Genomic DNA, 12763 nt, shown 5'->3' with positions numbered 1-12763 from the left:
TCAAATCTTATTTCTGTTAATGAGGGAAAATCTTAATTATTTAATCTGAAGTTGAAAGTTTTTCTTCTGTCCAATAAAAGGTCGACTTTGGAGAAGATGAAAGTTTATTTTTCAGCTCTCTGCCTTCACTTTATCTGATTTTTTTTTTTAGATTTAAATAGAATAAAAACAAACTGGAAGTCAATTCTTGTCAATGATGTTTAATAAAGCTACAACAATTAATTGATTAGTTGTCAACCATTAAAATAGTCAACACCTGTGGTGTTATTTGATTGGATGATAATTGTACAAATATACGGTCTAAATGCTCTGATTTCAGGTACTTCAATGTGAAAATTTTTAGCTTTTATCTTCTTCTATGACAATAAACTGAATGTCTTCAGGTTGTGAACTTTGGAAAAACTGAAGGACATTTTCTGATATTTTATCGACCAAACATCTGATTGATTTCTATAAATAATCATTGAAATGTGAGCTGCAGCGCTCCGTTGGACATGACAGAGTTAACATTTAACACGTGTTCATTAATCTGTCAACTTTATCAGAAATATTTAGTTTATTTATCGTCATTTCATTCCTAAAACATTTTAAACATCAATGGATAAATTCATAATTTCCAGCTTCAAAGCATGAAGATTTGCAACCTGTTTTGATTTTATTTATAGTTTTTCTTTCAGTTTTACTTCGTTTTGTTTCCTGTAATTTCATCTGTTGAGTTTCTATTTATGGCTTCTTGTTTCATTCTTTTGACTCCGTTTCATTTTGATTTTCTCTCCATTTTACTGTAAATCCTGACTGAGTGGAGATAATAAACTGTTATCATCAGAGGAATCAGTGCGGTGGAGATCTGTCTCTAAATGATTCAATTATCAGGATGAGAAAACCAGGACTGGATATGATTGAGGATTAAACACTGCAGGGGAAAAAAGTCCTGTTTCCTGATGAATCCCAGTTAGTTTGTCAGATATTCTCTAGGAAAAAGTGGGCTTTAGTTTTTAGTTTATTTAAGACACAGAGTTATCTTGAATGAATGTCATTCAGAGCCAATAAACAACTGTTTTGGATGCCTCTGCTGGTGTAAAAGCATCCAAATGGCTTTTTCACGGCTTTTATAAATATTTCTTTATTTTCTGTCCCAGTAAACTCCATAAAAGTCCGCACAATCTTTCTCGAATGATAAATTATTCCCATATAGAGTCATTTTAGTCATACTGTGATCTATGCTGCAGAAAAACTAAATCTAAAAATATAAAAAACCCGAGAACTGATTCTACTCAAATACAATAAATAGAATGAAATTTATGTGATATGAAATACAATAAATAGAAGCATGTTCACTGCTGGTTTCTAATGTTTGGACTTCACTCCACGTTCAGTTTTAAGCTCATTTATGTCAAAAACAACCTTCATGTTGTTGGAAAGGCTCCAGTTTTTCATCTGTAGTAAACTGAGATAATCCCAGTGAGAGTTGGTTCAGACTGAGGATCAGAAAAACTCATGAAGCCGTTAAAGCAGCTTTAAAACTCACAAAACATGAAGCAGCGTTCACGCCTTTTAAAGGCTCTAAACTGATGTTTTAGGATCCTACTCTGGCTTTATTTTCCTGTGTTCATTCTGTGAAGGACAGCAGAATAAAACCTTCAGTCTCGTGATGTCTCCTGTTTTTTATTTCATTTATTTTCCAGCTAAAGGGAAGCGAGTTCAGCCGTCCTGGTCTCCACCAGCAGGAACCGACGTTCCTCAGCTCCGTCTCTACAACAGCCTGACCAGAGCAAAGGTAGAAGATCATTAATGTCAGGAAACATTCATGTTTCTGCAGATATTCATGGACTGTCTGGGAAAATAAACTTGTAAGATGCTTCACATCGATTTAGATTCTCAGTAATTTTCTCTTTAATGGAGTCTTTAAAACACTGTGTTTATTTTTATTCACTTTGAGACGTAAAACTTCTTTTATTTTATCCACAAGCTGAATGTGAGATGCTGTTTGTCAGCCTTCATGTGTTTGTGAAGATTTAAAAGATAAAACTATCAGTTCAGACCTGAATAAAGGACGATTATTATCAGAACCCTGATTAGAAAATAATAAAGTACCACAATAATTACTGATTATTTAGCGCACACATCTGTCCTACAGCTTATAATAAAGCTTTTATTTTTCTTTCTTCAGCTGTAATTAACAGTTTGAAGGATAAAGAAAGCCATTTAGTGTTTTAATTTATGTGTCTTTTAATATTTCTGATGAATTAAAGCACTTTAATACATCTTTAAACTAAAGTCTCATTTCCAAATGTGAAAGTTGTGAAGAGTGACCATAAAAAACCCATAAGATCCAGTTATGACCTAAAAATCCAAATAAAGGTAATTAAATATACCAGAAATGATGATATTTAAAGTTTAGTTTTCATTCTGTGTATTTTTATTTAACGCTGGTTTTGTTCAGTTTTATACGACTAAACTCTCCTTCCAGCAGAATTCAGTGAATATTTTTCTTTTTCTCTGGTCCAGGAGCCGTTTGTTCCCCAGAAAGGTAACCGGGTGACGTGGTACTGCTGTGGTCCGACTGTTTACGATGCGTCACACATGGGACACGCCAGGTATACACAACTATATGTACTATAACTATATATACACATATATATACTATAGTGTATGAGATAAACTTCATACAGCCTCAGATTGTTACAGTCTGTAGCCGTATTTTAATGTTTAATCTGCTCCTCTGTCCAGATCCTACATCTCCTTTGACATCCTGCGGAGGACGCTGAGGGATTACTTCAAGTACGACGTCTTCTACTGCATCAACATCACCGACATCGACGACAAAGTGAGGAGGGTGGACTTTAAAATGCACTGATAAACATATTTCTCTGTATTCTGCAAGACTTAAATGTTCTTTGTTTCTATTTTCTAAAAAAAAAATCCTAATCTGATACAGACCTGATCAAAATCTTAAGACCAGTTGAAAAAAATGCTAGAATATGCATTTTGCACATTTGAACCTTAATGAGGTTTTAAGTAGAGCTACAATATGCAAAAGCAAGAAGGGGGAGTGTGACAAAAAACATTTGGAACTTGTAATTGTCACGCCCTCCTGGTGGCTAAAGCTAACAAACTTTCTCTTCTTGAACGTGGTCGGATCGTGCAGCTGCATAAGCAGGCCTCTCACAGCGTGCCACTGCTGCTGAGGTTGGACGCAGTAAGACGGTCATTCTAAATTTTTTGAAAGATCCTGAGCATTATGGAACAAAAAAGTCAAGTGGTAGACCCAAAACAATTACACCTGCGCTGAGCTGGACGATCCGATTGGCTGTCCGTCAAGACACAGGGCGGATCCAAATTAAGGCCCTTACTGGTGCCGACTGCAGCGCAATAACCATCAGACAGCATCTGCAGGAAAAGGGTTCCTAAAACAAAACCTCGTCTCCTTTAACGCCACAAAACTGCCCGTTTAGACTTTGCCAGGAGCATCAAACATGGGACATTGAAAGGTGGAAAAAAGTTTTATTCTCTGATGAGAAAAAATGTAACCTTGACGGTCCAGATGGCTTCCAAGGAGATCCCACCTGAGATGTTTTCTACCCGGCACAGTGGAGGGGGTCCATCATGAGCTGGGTGCTTTTTCATTCAGTGGAACACTGGAGCTTCAGGTGGTGCAGGGTCGTCAAACGGCGGCTGGTTACGTGCAGATGTTGCAGCGGGCATCCCTCATGGCTGAGGGTCCTCGTCTGGGTGGTACCAGCTGGGTTTTTCAACAGGACAATGCTGCAGTTCACAATGCTCGCTTAAAGAAGGACTTCTTCAGGGAGAATGACATCACTCTTTTGGACCATCCCGCATGTTTCCCTGATTTAAATCCCACAGAGAACATTTGGGGATGGATGGCAGAGGAAGTTTATAAAAATGACCATCAGTTCCAGACAGCTGATGCCCTTCATGAAGCCATCTTCACCACTTGGAGCAATGTTCCCAAAAGCTTCCTGGAAACTCGCATCAAGCATGCCCAAAAGAATCTTTGAAGTGATTAACAAGAACGGTGGAGCTACTCATTACTGAGTCCTACTGAGAACATTTTGTTCTGGTTTGGAGAGTTTTTTGTAATTTTTTGACCCATGGTCTTAAATTTTTGATCAGCTGATAAACAGCCTATTTCAACATTTTGTTGTTTTTAATAAATTACTTTTTCAAAGTGCTTTTTGTCACACTCCCCCTTCTTGCTTTTGCATATTGTAGCTCTACTTAAAACCTCATTAAGATCCAAATGTGCAAAAGGTAAATTAGCCATTTTTAACTGGTCTTAAGATTTTGATCTGGTCTGTATCTTAGGATTTAAATTAATTTAAGAATCTTTAAAGTTTTATTTTTAAAAAATGTTTTTAGAACAAAAAGAAATCTCTCCGTATGTAAATTTCATTTGTGAGAGTGAAAATAAATTATTTAGTCGTATAAATCAGAGCTGGCTTCAAAACTAATCCCGGAATTTGATGAGTCGTAATCAGGAGTGATTTTAAATGAAGTAATGATTATTAAATAATTATTGATGGTGTGTTCCCAGCCGGCTGGTTTTGGTCTCTCTGGGCTTCATGGTTGCGTTTCTCTGTTTCAGATCATTAAACGAGCTCGACAGAATTATCTTCTGGAACAGTACAAGGAGAAAAAACCTCAACCTGCTCAGATCCTGCAGGACGTCCTGAGCGCCAGAGGGGTGAGAATAAACGAATATACGGCCTCAGATATCGTCCATGTCTCTGAAATAATTAGTCTCATGTCTGTGGAGACGAGGACGTTTAAAGTGATTAATATAAAAGAATCATCTTTATTTAAAAAGCTGCAGAAAGCTCAGATAAAAAAAGACACATTTAGGTCAAAAACCGCTGAAATATTCAGGAATTCTCACTCAGTTATGATTATATTTGGTCAATACTCAGATTTATGTAATTTTTCTGAATACTAAATTTGGTGGAAAATAAAGTTTTGAAGGTTAAACTACAAACTCCATTTACTTCCATGTTGTATCTGAATAAATCCATTTAAAAATCCCAGTTTGAGCAAAAAATGGGCTTAAAAATAACAGAAAGTCTGTCCTTCTGTTGGTTTCCCTCTAGAGTCTGTTTGGGAAGCAGAGACTAGTTAAATTAAAGTTAAACACGGCATGAACAGGTCATATATCTACTCTATTAATCCAAAGACGACTCTCTAAAGTCCAGCTGTCAGATGTTAAAACCATCAATGATATGATAACAATAATACTAATAAATGTATTTATGAATAAAGGCTAGAACAGGATGCTTCAGTCAGTTTTATCCTCCTGTTTGTTTCCTTCCAGCCCTTTCAGACCAGCTTGGCTTCGACCTCAGACCCCGATAAGAAGCAGATGATGGAGCGGCTGGATGCTGCTGTAACTGACGCTCTGGAGCCCCTGCAGGGGGCGCTACAAAGCAAAGCAGCAGATGTTCAGCCTCTGGCCGAGGTGAGACGAAGAACAGAGCTTTGATTATTTACTGTAAATCATAATTTAAATGTTTATTTGAATTTTTCTCCTGTTTCATTAAAGTTCTTTTAACTTTTATTCAAAGCGGCTATGAGGTCGCAGAAGAACCATAAAATAATGAGAGATCAATAAAGTTTATCTTCATGCAGAACTTCTCCTTCAGGTTCTGTGAAAATAGGAACCTTTGATTAACTTTTTAATTGCTGGTTGATCTAATTTGCATCCCAAGAACAGAATAGAAGAGGAACGATTTCTGTGGAAAAATGATTAATTTAGGACTAAAGGAAAAGTTGGTTCTAAATTTATCTTTCAGTTTCAAGTCTTTATAAATATTTCAGACTGTGGACACGAACCCTACACAACAAACAGGACAACTAACTGACATAATGCAGATTAACTTATTTTTTCTGTCTAATGTGGATCAGTTTAAGTATTTCACTCAAACACCATGCCTTCTTTGTTTCACGTTCAGAACATGTCTGTGTTCTGAATCTGTGTTGTTTTTACTGCTTTTAATATGTATTTAGTGTACATATATGTTTGTACGGTGTTTGAGAAAGGCGGCTTCAAATAAAATATATTATTATTAACTGCTGTGTGTCTGCTTCACGCTGTTTACAACAATAAGTAGTTTAAACATTATTTTAAAGCTTCCAGAGGAGTGGTTTATGTTTCCTCCACAGGTCCTAAACATGTCTTATTTAATGTAAAACTGATAGAAATTTCCTTCTCTCTTTCCCAGGCGCTGCTGGAGAGCTCCAAGGATCTTCTGGCCGACTGGTTGGACAAACAGTTTGGAAGTGAAGTTACAGAGAATTCCATCTTCTCCATCCTCCCCAAATACTGGGAGGGAGAGTACCATAAAGACATGGAGGCCCTGAATGTACGTAGGAAACCTGCTTTTATTAGATTTGTGACGCAAAAAACATCAGCCCTGATATAAAGGTTAAAATATGTGGAAACCGAAGCATCAAACGGTTTCATCCCACTCCATTACTTTAATTAAAAGTAAAACATATTTTAGAAGCTGTTTCCAGGTATTCTTCACCCTCTAACCACAATAAAACACTTTATTTATTCAGATACTGCTGATGTTATGGTTTCCCCCATTCAGTGTCTGAGAAATGATCAAACATTAGACAAACATGAGGAAAAAAATAAATATCAGCAGAAATAGAAAAATAAATATCAGCATAAATAGAAATTAAATATAAGCATAAATAGAAAAATAATTATCAGCAGAAATAGAAAAATAATTATCAGCAGAAATAGAAAAATAAATATCAGCAGAAATAGAAAATAAATATAAGCATAAATAGAAAAATAAATATCAGCAGAAATAGAAAAATAAATATCAGCAGAAATAGAAAAATAAATATCAGCATAAATAGAAAATAATTATCAGCAGAAATAGAAAAATAATTATCAGCAGAAATAGAAAAATAATTATCAGCATAAATAGAAAATAAATATAAGCATAAATAGAAAAATAAATATCAGCAGAAATAGAAAAATAATTATCAGCAGAAATAGAAAAATAAATATCAGCAGAAATAGAAAAATAATTATCAGCAGAAATAGAAAAATAATTATCAGCAGAAATAGAAAAATAATTATCAGCAGAAATAGAAAAATAATTATCAGCAGAAATAGAAAAATAATTATCAGCATAAATAGAAAATAAATATCAGCAGAAATAGAAAATAAATATCAGCAGAAATAGAAAAATAAATATCAGCAGAAATAGAAAAATAATTATCAGCAGAAATAGAAAATAATTATCAGCAGAAATGGAAAAATAAATATCAGCAGAAATGGAAAAATAATTATCAGCAGAAATGGAAAAATAATTATCAGCAGAAATAGAAAAATAATTATCAGCAGAAATAGAAAAATAATTATCAGCAGAAATAGAAAAATAATTATCAGCAGAAATGGAAAAATAAATATCAGCAGAAATGGAAAAATAATTATCAGCATAAATAGAAAAACAAATATCAGCAGAAATAGAAAAATAATTATCAGCAGAAATAGAAAATAATTATCAGCAGAAATGGAAAAATAAATATCAGCAGAAATGGAAAAATAATTATCAGCAGAAATAGAAAAATAATTATCAGCAGAAATAGAAAAATAATTATCAGCAGAAATAGAAAAATAATTATCAGCAGAAATAGAAAAATAATTATCAGCAGAAATGGAAAAATAATTATCAGCAGAAATAGAAAAATAATTATCAGCAGAAATAGAAAATAATTATCAGCAGAAATAGAAAATAAATATCAGCAGAAATAGAAAATAATTATCAGCAGAAATAGAAAAATAATTATCAGCAGAAATAAAAAAATAATTATCAGCATAAATAGAAAAATAATTATCAGCATAAATAGAAAAACAAATATCAGCAGAAGGAGAAAATCTGTCCCATAAGTAGAAAAGCATGAGCTAAAATGTACTGGAGACACATAAATGTCAGTCTATAGTCTAATAAATAATAATAGAGTCATATTTGTGTCATTTTGCACAAAGCAGTGGTTGTTGAACTGTAATGTCAACTAAAGAAGAACTTGTTAAAAAAGGAGTGGAAAGACGTCAAAACTGATCTAAATGATATCCAAATAAATGATAATAAATCTGTTCCTCCTGCTTCATTCACTAATAATAATAAAAACAATAATAATAGTGAACATGATTTATAATAAATATCTACATTTATACAGAAAGAAAAGACCCCACTAATAATATGCATAAATAAATCTTTAAAAATAAATCATTAATAACAGAAACCTGTAAACAGCCAGTGACTGGAAAACATCATCTTTAGTTTTAGTTTATAACTGCTGCATGTTGGGACATTTTTCAATAAACTGTTAATAATAATAATAATAATAGTAACTGCTTGATCTCCTCACCTGAACATTAATGTATGTGTAAATAATATCAGAGCTGAAGCTGCAGAAATAAAACTGTTAAATAAATGTTTTTCTGCAGGTTCTCCCTCCAGACGTCCTGACTCGGGTCAGTGAATACGTTCCTGAGATCGTGGAGTTTGTGAAGAAGATCGTCTCCAACGGTTACGGGTGAGGAAGAAACCAGAGATGTTTCCTGTATTTCTGATTATTATCAGGCTGTAATTATTAGTTTCTGTCTGCAGGTACGAGTCCAACGGCTCAGTTTACTTCAACACCTCCAGGTTTGACTCCAGCCAGCAGCACTCGTACGCCAAGCTGGTGCCGGAAGCCGTGGGAGACCAGAAAGCTCTGCAGGAGGGAGAAGGTTTCTACGTTGCTGAGATGTTAGAAAGGAAAAGACAGAAGCTCAGATTATTGTCCTGAAACTGGAGCAGTGTTCTGTTCAGTCAGCCTGCAGGAACCAGAAATAAATCTGAAGATATCAGCATTTATAATAATAATTATTATTATTATTATTATTTTAGCTTTTTTCTGTAGCACTTTTCATGCAAGAAGATCTTATTTATCTGTAGATGAACTAAATCCTTATTAGTCTAAACAAATCCTAAATCAACATAAAGCTCTGGTTTCTGCAGGATATTTAATTATTCCAACCTGATTATAATAAACTAATAACAGACTTGGAACAAACCAAATGCTCATATTTCTATAAATTAAAACTAAATCGGTTCCAGCATCAATTCATGTCAGAAACGTTCCACTTCCTGCCTGAAACTTCTGATCATTAGACTTAGACAGACTTTGTTAATCTCCCATATCTGAGCATATCTATAGTTAGGATGCAGCAGACAGGGTTAGATGGAGGCAACTGATTCGCTGTGACGACCCCTGAAAGGAAAAGAAGAAGATCTGAACATATCTGTAGTTACAGCCAGTCTCTGCTTGTGTCTCATTTCTGTATTTTAATCTGAAATTCTAATGATTCAGTTAGTAAAAAAAATCCACGTTTTACTCAGAGATGTTGAAAACTGAAGGCAGATATCCATAAAAACTACTCAGAAATTTGAGATAAATATCGAAATATCCATGAACAGTGTGTTTTCCATGGAAACGTTCCCTCTTTTTTCGTGTTTTCTGACCTCTGTGTGTTTTTCTCCACAGGTGATCTGAGCATCTCTGCCGACAGGTTAAGTGAGAAGAAGTCCCAAAATGACTTCGCCTTGTGGAAAGCCTCCAAACCCGGAGAACCTTCCTGGGACTCTCCGTGGGGGAAGGTCAGACTTTAATTAAAATTTAGAGAGGACAGATCATCATTTAAACATTTAATTTGATTCAGAAAGAAGAAAAGGAAAAGTTTGATCTACCATTAAATTTGATTTACTGGAAGAGTTTAATCAAGAATTAATCTGCAGTTTGTTTGATCATTTATGAGCTTTTTGAGCAGAAACAAGATTTTCTCTGATCTCAGCTTCTCAAATGGAACAAATTCAGACCTGCCAACCTGTACGCATTTTGCGTAGCAGGTACGCAATTTGACATCAAAATACGCTGTTACGCTCCGCCTCATTAAACTGCTCTAAAAGCTGCAGACATCTGTGAGTGCTGTTAGAAATGTGGACGTGCAATACTCATGCCTGATGCAGCAGTGTAGTGGTGCAATGTCAACCAATCATCATAGAGTAGCGGAGAATAACGAGTCTGCAGAACCCTTGTTGGCCGCTCTCTCCTGTCCTCTGCCTCCCTCCCCGTTCCCTGTGCCCCCACCCGCAGCAGCTGGCAGTTTAAAGTGTGTGTGTGTGTGTGTGTGTGTGTGTGTGTGTGTGTGTGTGTGTGTGTGTTGTGTGTGTGTGTGCGTGTTGTGTGTGAGATTAAGTGGTACGCAAAATATTTTGCCAAGGTTGGCAGGTCTGCAAATTGCAGATTCAATATATTTAGACTATTGATTAAAGAAAACAACACAACTGACTGAGTAGCAAATAACAGAAGGCCTTCTTACTGTTCTGTCACATTTTATTGATCAGTGACTGACCAGTCATTGATTAGTGATTGATCCATGATTGACCGGTGATCGATCGGTGACTGATTGGTGTGTTTTTGGGACAGGGACGTCCTGGATGGCACATTGAATGTTCAGCGATGGCCGGCTCCATCCTGGGGGAGTCGATGGACATCCACGGCGGCGGGTTTGATCTCCGGTTCCCTCATCACGACAACGAGCTGGCTCAGTCTGAGGTCGGCACTAAAAGCTTTCACAGAGAACATATTCTGGGATGTATTTAATACCTTCTCCAGTTTAACAGAGAGTTTGTCGTCTTGCAGGCGTTCTTTGAGAACGACCACTGGGTGCGTTACTTCCTCCACACCGGACATCTGACCATCGCCGGCTGTAAGATGTCCAAGTCTCTGAAGAACTTCATCACCATTAAGGATGCCTTGGCCAAGAACACAGGTCCATCATGTTCTGCATGTCTTTAAACTGTTTCTGGAGTTTTAGCTCCAGTTACATTTTTTTTTTCTCTGTGGGCTCATTTTTCTCTACATTATAAAGTCAAACAGAACAGCCAGAGCTAGAAGTAGAGAGAACCCCGACATCTTTTATTTAGTCTGACTCACTTATAACGACATAAAAACTGACTTAAATACTGACATAAACGACATACATACTGACGTTAATAACGACATAAATACTGACATAAAAAACATAAAAAACGACATAAATAATGACATAAATACTGGCATAAATAACGACATAAACAACAACATACATACATAAATACTGATGTAAATAATGAAATAATGGCAAATAAGATAAGATAAGATAGACTTTATTAATCTCACAAAGGAGGAATTTACCGTTACAGGGCTCTTAGAAACAAAAAACAGAGGAGTGCAAAAGTCACGAAAGTGCAAGAACAAGATAATAAATATTGCACATAATAACAATATAAATACTGACATAAACAACAACATAAACAACGGCACAAACAACGTCATACGTAACGACATAAATAACAAATAACAAAATGAATAACGACATAAATACTGACATACGTAACATCATAAACAACATAAATCATAAAAAGGGGAAAATTAAACCTGTTTATTTTCGAAAAATGTGCTTGAACAAACGGAAGCAGCATGTACATCTTTTTTACTAAAACTGAAGAAATGATGTCTTTAGGTCCTCTTAATAATATTTTGCTGCTTATAAATTTATTTGTTTCCTTCAGTTTAGCTTCTCAGAGTCACTAATAGCGTAATAACTTCAGTTTTTACAGAGTCTGTTTAGAGCAAAGATTTATTTTGGAGGATTTTAAGATAAATTTGGACAATAAATGGATTTTAATGAAATATCACAACTTTCAGTTCAGTTTATTTTTCTGACAGCTGCTCACATGAAGAACCGACAATTTTTCTGTTTTTACAGTTTCTTGCTGATAACGCGTCCATTTTAGTAATTTCTCTTAGATTTATTTTTTAAAGGTGGTTTTTCCTTTAAACCACCAGAGGTTTTAACATTTTGACGTGATTATTTGAAAACTTGATGAAAATACTAATCAACAGTTTAATCATTAATTAATTTGTCAGTGAAAAAGCTTCTAAAATGTAAGAAATTATTAATGTAGTTGCAGCTTTTTTATTGTTGCATTTGACAATGAGTTTAATATCTTTGGTCAGAAAAAGACTCAGAAGATAAAACTCTGTTCAGACCTGCTGGTAGGTTCGGGATTGAATGGTTTCAGGTGTTTTCTGGGTTTATTTCTGCTTCTTCACAGCCAGTCTGACTTTAATTCTTTGTAAATAATGAAACTGATGAAAAAACATCTTGGTGAAGAGTGGAACTACTTTATGGTCTTTAATTATAATCAGCCACTGATGCAGCCGAGGAGAACAGAAACGCTCCATTTCCTTCTTTTAATGAAGCTCAGTGCTTTATGTTGGGAACCAGCCATCAGAAATAAGCTTTGAGTTGTTCTCTTTGGTTTTTATAACAAGCCTGTCATGAAGCCCAAAAGAATGAACTGACCTTTATGAATGAAACCAGCTGGAAAATAAAACCAGTTTCTGTTTGGATCACTCACGATGTAAAGAAATGAGAGGATGGATCTTCTCCAGGTTGTTTCCTCCTGACTGATCCTTGTCTCAGATAAGAACAGTAATATGTAACGTTTGCTGTGTTCGTCTCCCGGCAGCTCGGCAGCTCCGTCTGGCGTTCCTCATGCATTCCTGGAAGGACACTCTGGACTATTCGTCCAACACCATGGAGTCGGCCGTCCAGTACGAGAAGTTCATGAACGTGGGTGAAGATGGGACTGATGTTAGTTCAGAGTTCAGAGATGGTTTCACTCCTGATGTGATT

At 35.4% G+C, this 12763-nt stretch overlaps 1 protein-coding gene across 2 annotated transcripts in view; it reads left to right on the top strand.

Annotated features, from left to right (window-relative positions):
* The window catches only part of cars1 (cysteinyl-tRNA synthetase 1), a 28626-nt gene that overhangs the window by 10687 nt on the left and 5176 nt on the right, over nucleotides 1–12763 (top strand). For both annotated transcript variants that reach the window (XM_022217126.2, XM_022217127.2), the window contains 12 exons: nucleotides 1686–1777; nucleotides 2509–2597; nucleotides 2731–2827; nucleotides 4607–4705; nucleotides 5327–5470; nucleotides 6234–6374; nucleotides 8483–8571; nucleotides 8646–8767; nucleotides 9565–9677; nucleotides 10507–10635; nucleotides 10723–10852; nucleotides 12597–12700. In XM_022217126.2, the coding sequence (XP_022072818.2) occupies nucleotides 1686–1777; nucleotides 2509–2597; nucleotides 2731–2827; nucleotides 4607–4705; nucleotides 5327–5470; nucleotides 6234–6374; nucleotides 8483–8571; nucleotides 8646–8767; nucleotides 9565–9677; nucleotides 10507–10635; nucleotides 10723–10852; nucleotides 12597–12700 (1349 nt within the window). The remainder of the gene's footprint in view (nucleotides 1–1685; nucleotides 1778–2508; nucleotides 2598–2730; nucleotides 2828–4606; nucleotides 4706–5326; nucleotides 5471–6233; nucleotides 6375–8482; nucleotides 8572–8645; nucleotides 8768–9564; nucleotides 9678–10506; nucleotides 10636–10722; nucleotides 10853–12596; nucleotides 12701–12763) is intronic.

Source organism: Acanthochromis polyacanthus, chromosome 2, assembly GCF_021347895.1.
Source record: "Acanthochromis polyacanthus isolate Apoly-LR-REF ecotype Palm Island chromosome 2, KAUST_Apoly_ChrSc, whole genome shotgun sequence".
Classification (NCBI taxonomy): domain Eukaryota; kingdom Metazoa; phylum Chordata; class Actinopteri; family Pomacentridae; genus Acanthochromis; species Acanthochromis polyacanthus.
The sequence above is the reverse complement of the archived record's forward strand: the minus strand, read 5'-3'. Positions and strand labels throughout refer to the sequence as shown.